This window comes from Sinocyclocheilus rhinocerous, unplaced genomic scaffold, assembly GCF_001515625.1.
Source record: "Sinocyclocheilus rhinocerous isolate Xijiao unplaced genomic scaffold, SAMN03320098_v1.1 scaffold899, whole genome shotgun sequence".
NCBI lineage: Eukaryota > Metazoa > Chordata > Actinopteri > Cypriniformes > Cyprinidae > Sinocyclocheilus > Sinocyclocheilus rhinocerous.
In genome coordinates this window covers 1,321,086-1,328,283 of record NW_015653460.1, presented here as the reverse complement: position 1 = coordinate 1,328,283, position 7,198 = coordinate 1,321,086, and the positions used below count along the sequence as shown (strand labels likewise).

The 7,198-nt window shown below is 36.1% G+C and overlaps 1 protein-coding gene across 1 annotated transcript in view; it reads right to left on the bottom strand.

The window, feature by feature from the left end:
- Positions 1-254: 254 nt before the first annotated feature.
- Positions 255-7,198, bottom strand: part of LOC107715810 (probable cation-transporting ATPase 13A3) — a 46,074-nt gene continuing 39,130 nt past the window's right edge. The window contains exons 34-35 of the mRNA XM_016522018.1: positions 5,902-5,994; positions 255-3,381 (exon numbers count right to left, since the gene is read on the bottom strand). Of these exons, the coding sequence (XP_016377504.1) occupies positions 3,181-3,381; positions 5,902-5,994 (294 nt within the window). The 3' untranslated portion in view covers positions 255-3,180. The remainder of the gene's footprint in view (positions 3,382-5,901; positions 5,995-7,198) is intronic.

Below are 7,198 nucleotides of genomic sequence, written 5' to 3'. Positions count from 1 at the left end.
TTAGCAAACCTTGTGAATGCTGATATCAGTGTCTGTTCATATTAAGAAATCCCTACAGTGAGGTAGATATGTGGGGGCGTGTTAGAACGAGCCGTTTTAGGTAGGTGTGGTTGACTCAACTTTTATAAAGAATATCTCTTTGGATTTGAGACTTTAGTGTTTGCAACTTTACAGATCTTCTTTATGCACTAAGAGCTTGTAACACTCCAAAGAGAAAGGAAAACTTCAAATCGCATCATATGACCCCTTTAAAGCAAATAAAAATAAATTACATGTGTATAAAACAAACTGCAATGACAAATTTACATCTCCACAAAAATAAAAAGTTTAGAATACCTACTGAACATCTTCAAGAATAGACTCACATTACTTTTCCATACTTATTTATTTAGCATTAATCATTACAAATACACACATTTCCCTCAGGAAATTAACCACTCCAGCTTTAAAAGAACCAGTCGCTGATCTTTTGCTCATGTTTGATTAATAACCCCGTTCTCAAATGAACATGGCATACGGTACAAAATGAATGAAAGCAAGAAGTAACATTGTGTACTGAATGACCTCCAGTAATCAAACATTCCTGTGTGAACTGCAGATATGACAATCAGATGAAACAGATGGCCCCGTTTTTTCAGCACATAAATGATTGCAATGGACCATAACGATTGACATGACGGATATTTCAGTGTGCATTTGAAGGTGTAAAAGTGAACAAAACCAATAGAAATGCACATAAGATGCAGGTTTGTTATTGTGACAGGATTTAATGATGTTTTCCAAGGCCTTGCAGCAACCTACTGCCTCCTAGAGGAAGAGAAAGTGATTGCCACACCACACAGTTCAGATCAAGACAAACAAAACTATTTAAATAATAATAATTTTAAAAAAACAGCATTAACAAGAACAATAATTAAAAAATAAAATAATTTAACATTCCCCAATCCCAAAATCATTCAGCATTATGTTCACATTTGTTAAGGACAAACAGGTTTTAAAAAAGAAAAAAAGATTGTTGTGTTTGTTTATCCATCTGGGGTCAGTAGATGGTGCGAGCAGATGCTTTGAGGTGGTCGTTTACAAAACTGATACATCATGTAACTGATCGTCTCACCCAGGTCAATAACAGCAAGGTGATTTTTTTTGTTGCCTCGTTCAAGGAATGCCCAGCAAACACGCATTTATGATATAAACAAACATACGGATACAATAATCAGACAAACACTGTTGAAAAGAACACACTGCAATTATTTCAGATGATCAATACCATTTCATAAAACAAACAGTACCAAAGTATTGCAGAAATGGAGCAATAAATACAGAGACAGATTCAGCCCTTTTTCAGATTAAACTGAAGATTTTAAAATGCCCCATACAGTAAAATAAATCAATGAATTTGAAGTCCAAACAATAAATAAATGCAAACATGGAAGAAAACCTATGATCAGATTTTTACTGTATGAACTTCAACTTTATGGAGTCCTTTGTTTTCACAGAGCATTTTAAGGTTTGTGTAAAACATATCTTTAATATGTTTATAAATTGTATTACCTCACATATTATTTATTAAATGAAGAGAAGCCCAATAGACATGAAACTGGTATTTATTTAATAGTAAAATTTTACTATTAATCATTTTCCATTTGAAACTACTTGTGTGTGTATGTGTTAAAATGTGTGTTAAAATGTAAAAAAAAAAGACACCAACCTAAGCAAAATGACTGACCAAAACTTCACATGCGACAATACAAACTCTCAAGAAAAAAAACAAAGGTGAGCACCTGATACTGTTTAGTGGTTCATTTCAGGAACACCACAAGTAAAATTATATATATATATATACATACATGTATATAAACACTTTTTCCTTCAAAAACCAAACAAATAAACCAAAAAATATACACTGAGGCAAGCTTGCAAAAGTTGAGAATAGTTGAACTGCACTGCATAAATTATGTAAGTAAATCACATCTGGAAGAAGGGAAGGGATCATCTGCAACATTTCGAACCTTCAGTTTGTTATTTAGGATAAAAAAAAATTGCTTTTTTTCATAGATTAGCAGCAAAACCATTAATAATTCATGCACAAGTAATACTGTAATCTGGCCAATTTTGAGTGATTTCATTGGCAGCCTGATTTAATTTGGATTGCAAAATTTGAACATACAATTTTCAGATAGTCCCCACCGCAAACAAAGACTCCAGTTTAAAGCCCAGTTTATTTTCCTAATGAATGTGCCCTAAATTTCTTTGCGAACAATCAATGCACCTGAGCCCCTTCTAGACGATTCTCAATGCAATTCCTAGAAATGTGTCATTGCAAATATGATGACGCTGAATAAACCAGGACTTGCCGTGACACTGTTTTCAACAAAAATTGGTAAAAAGTTTCAGGATGGACCAAATCAAAACCCATCACTGGATAATGTGCTAGGAGAGGTGAACAAAACACAAACGACTTTCACAATGTTTGGCCTTTCTCACCTGAATCCCACCTCGATTCTTCCATGGGAAGAGATATGAAAAGTAAAGATCATGTGTAATTATATATATCTACCTCGATATATTTGTAAAAACGAGCTGGCTGTAAATGAAGCTGGATCTTGGATTCTGTGAGTCACTAGAGTTTGGTTTCGTTTGTTTTCCGCATGCAGCGATGGTTTTCAAAGCGTTTGCGTGCAGCCCCTGCCGCGCAGCCTGTAGAGATGATGGGCTACCAACTACATTACAGGACGTCGCTTGAAATCCAGTGAAGAGCTGATATCCGTAGGAGAGCCACCAGGTCCATGAAATCATGGAGAAGGTGATGTAAAGAGCCACATTTTGTAGAGTTCAATCACTTTGCGGTCTACTTGATGTCTTAAGGGGATATCGGTGACAAACCGCATTCCAGTGTGGGCGGAGCTTCCACAGTTCCCAGCCTGTGAACCCCACCCACTAAAAAAATCAAAACAAAAAACAATCTTGAGCAGCAGGAAAAAAAATAAAAAAATCAAAGAAGAGAGACAATGAATCACCTCAAGATATCTTTGAGGTGCTAATACAAACTCTCCTTTGCAGGTTTTTGGTGTCTTTTTCGTATCTCTTTTAACAAAACCATTATTATTTGACAGTGTTTCATTTGTTTAAAGGTATCCCTGGTGGTTTAGACATGCGATACGGAGTGTGTTGGTGGAAACGCTAGGAAACGGCCTCGATCTGGTAGGAGCAGTCATCCGGATGAGGGGCGGGTTTGGCTTCAGTAGTGCTCTTAGGTTTGGGAGGCCAGTCAGGATCCACGCTCAGCTCTTGGGCCAGGTGCATGTACCGAGCCTTGGGCACTTTTTTCTGCCGGCAGCAGAGCCAGGAGAGGCATTTCGTTCCAAACATGTCTATTCCTTCCTATAGACAAAAAAAAAAAGACACCAACCTAAGCAAAATGACTGACCAAAACTTCACATGCGACAATACAAACTCTCAAGAAAAAAAACAAAGGTGAGCACCTGATACTGTTTAGTGGTTCATTTCAGGAACACCACAAGTAAAATTATATATATATATATACATACATGTATATAAACACTTTTTCCTTCAAAAACCAAACAAATAAACCAAAAAATATACACTGAGGCAAGCTTGCAAAAGTTGAGAATAGTTGAACTGCACTGCATAAATTATGTAAGTAAATCACATCTGGAAGAAGGGAAGGGATCATCTGCAACATTTCGAACCTTCAGTTTGTTATTTAGGATTAAAAAAAATTGTTTTTCATAGATTAGCAGCAAAACCATTAATAATTCATGCACAAGTAATACTGTAATCTGGCCAATTTTGAGTGATTTCATTGGCAGCCTGATTTAATTTGGATTGCAAAATTTGAACATACAATTTTCAGATAGTCCCCACCGCAAACAAAGACTCCAGTTTAAAGCCCAGTTTATTTTCCTAATGAATGTGCCCTAAATTTCTTTGCGAACAATCAATGCACCTGAGCCCCTTCTAGACGATTCTCAATGCAATTCCTAGAAATGTGTCATTGCAAATATGATGACGCTGAATAAACCAGGACTTGCCGTGACACTGTTTTCAACAAAAATTGGTAAAAAGTTTCAGGATGGACCAAATCAAAACCCATCACTGGATAATGTGCTAGGAGAGGTGAACAAAACACAAACGACTTTCACAATGTTTGGCCTTTCTCACCTGAATCCCACCTCGATTCTTCCATGGGAAGAGATATGAAAAGTAAAGATCATGTGTAATTATATATATCTACCTCGATATATTTGTAAAAACGAGCTGGCTGTAAATGAAGCTGGATCTTGGATTCTGTGAGTCACTAGAGTTTGGTTTCGTTTGTTTTCCGCATGCAGCGATGGTTTTCAAAGCGTTTGCGTGCAGCCCCTGCCGCGCAGCCTGTAGAGATGATGGGCTACCAACTACATTACAGGACGTCGCTTGAAATCCAGTGAAGAGCTGATATCCGTAGGAGAGCCACCAGGTCCATGAAATCATGGAGAAGGTGATGTAAAGAGCCACATTTTGTAGAGTTCAATCACTTTGCGGTCTACTTGATGTCTTAAGGGGATATCGGTGACAAACCGCATTCCAGTGTGGGCGGAGCTTCCACAGTTCCCAGCCTGTGAACCCCACCCACTAAAAAAATCAAAACAAAAAACAATCTTGAGCAGCAGGAAAAAAAATAAAAAAATCAAAGAAGAGAGACAATGAATCACCTCAAGATATCTTTGAGGTGCTAATACAAACTCTCCTTTGCAGGTTTTTGGTGTCTTTTTCGTATCTCTTTTAACAAAACCATTATTATTTGACAGTGTTTCATTTGTTTAAAGGTATCCCTGGTGGTTTAGACATGCGATACGGAGTGTGTTGGTGGAAACGCTAGGAAACGGCCTCGATCTGGTAGGAGCAGTCATCCGGATGAGGGGCGGGTTTGGCTTCAGTAGTGCTCTTAGGTTTGGGAGGGTTATTATTAAAACCGAAACTATTAAAAATCATTTTATGAAACTGTTAAATAAAAATGACAATAGCACAACACAGAACTACTAAAACTTCAATTAAAATGAAGAACTGAAAATATACAAATAAAATGTAAGATAAAATTCTAAATATAAATAAAAAGTATATAGTAATACAAAAAAAACCCTACTACAAACACTGCTCAGTATTTGTATGAGGACACCACAACACGTTTTACATGTGCTTTTCAGATGCAACCTCAAAAAATAAAATTGGTAACTTGCAACCAGAAGTTTATCCAACTAGAAAAGTAGTCCCACTTTAAAAAGATGATTCGAGCAAGTAAAAATGACTGCCTGTGAAAATCAGCAGGCCAGACTCATTTTGAACCCCGAACATTCATTTAAAGGAAAAATCTGAGTTATTTACCCTTTAATGTCTATGACAACTTTACTATTCACTACCGTTCAAAAGTTTGCGATTGGTAAGATTTGAACTTTTTTTTTTTTTAGGAAATCTCACCAAGGGCGCATTTATTTGAAAAATAAAAATACTGTAAAAATAGTAATATTCTGAAATATTATTATAATTTTAAACAACGGTTCTAGTAATGTTTTAAATAAATGTAATTTATTCCTGGCGGCAACGAATGGAAGTCTCAAAGGCAAAAAATGCTGAATAAAAAGATATTAATATATAAAATAAATATAACCACAAACTTTCGAACATGATACCAGAAATGGGACTTTTCATAAAAGACTAGTTACGTAGTACTGCAAACGCTACATTAGTTACACAAAACCAATAGTTCCTCCACAAAAACAAACTTCTTCCCATAGACATTAAGTTGCAAACAACCCGGAAAGTTCCTTGGGGAAAAGAGTGAAAGTGGACACCAGGAAGTGAAAAGGCAACGGTGAACAGAAGTGTCAGATTTTTCCCAACCTGTGGTGTCAGGCCTGCAGGGGAGACGCCATAGCTGCCCTGCTTGTCTCTGCTGAATACATGCTTCCATAAGATGACGTCAAGCACGACGGTCTAAAGAATATCGCAGTAGGGCGGAAAGAATGAAGAAAGCTACGGATCACATGGCTAGCAAAAGATTTATGGTCATCATTTGTTTCTGCTTTTTCCTTGTCAATTGCAAAACTAAATACATTTCTTGAAAGGGCAGTGATTTTTTGGATTGCGTGTTAGTTTAAGAAAAACAGTGGAGGCAAGAGAATTACGTTATTCTGCACTAAAGGTCATCATTTCATTGGCAATGAACATACAGCGAGATCACAGAGAGCCCCACTGATTGCTTGTTGTAGTCTAGTGTTCTACTGATTGACAGGTGAGAGAGAACGGCGTGACCTGTAGTTAGCACCAGGAAGTCATCGGGATCTAAAAGGCGAAGCAAACAGCCACTATGCCACTACCATGATTGCTGGCATTTCTTAATCAGGGTGAGGAGCTTTCGCCCAAAGAAGACAAGAATAATTGGACTCTTTCTTTGGGATTCAGAGGCAGAAGGAGCTGCTGATGGAATCAGACACGCTGTACAATACATGGCCTGGCTGTACAGGGTACAATATTAATGCTGTTTCCTTATCCTGTGGATCAGCCTCAGCAGAGCGGAATTAACTTCTGTATAGGGATGGGAATCATAAGAAATTTTGGCTTCTTATTTTCATTAATGATTCTGTTAGTGCTGTTAGCTACTGATTTTAATATTGTTACACCATATACATATATTGAACTGAATTACATTTATATTTGAGTGAACTTATTTATAGGCAATGCTTAATAGTTAATCATATGAATTACAAATAATAAAAATTATTTAAAAAAAGAGCAACTTATTACAACAAAAATCGAATGTTCAGATATTAATTCAGTAATTTCAACAAATAACTGCCTTTTTAGAGAGATGAGTTTGAGACTCATTGTTTCTGAATTGATGGAAAAATCATAAAAGTATTACATATATATATATATATATATATATATTTGTATACAGAACCATTTTTTATTTGTTCTCCTGTTTTTCAGGAGAACAAATTAATTTTTTTAATTTGTTTTCCTGTTATAGTTATATAAAACTGTTACATAGCTATAGTTATAAAAAAAATAGTTATATAAAAATATATATAAATGGAAATGGTTCTGAATAAGCACCAGCTTTTTGATTCCCAAACCTATTTTTGTGTTTTTCTGTATATCCCCATCAAATACACAAGGGTTTTAATTAGGTTACAGC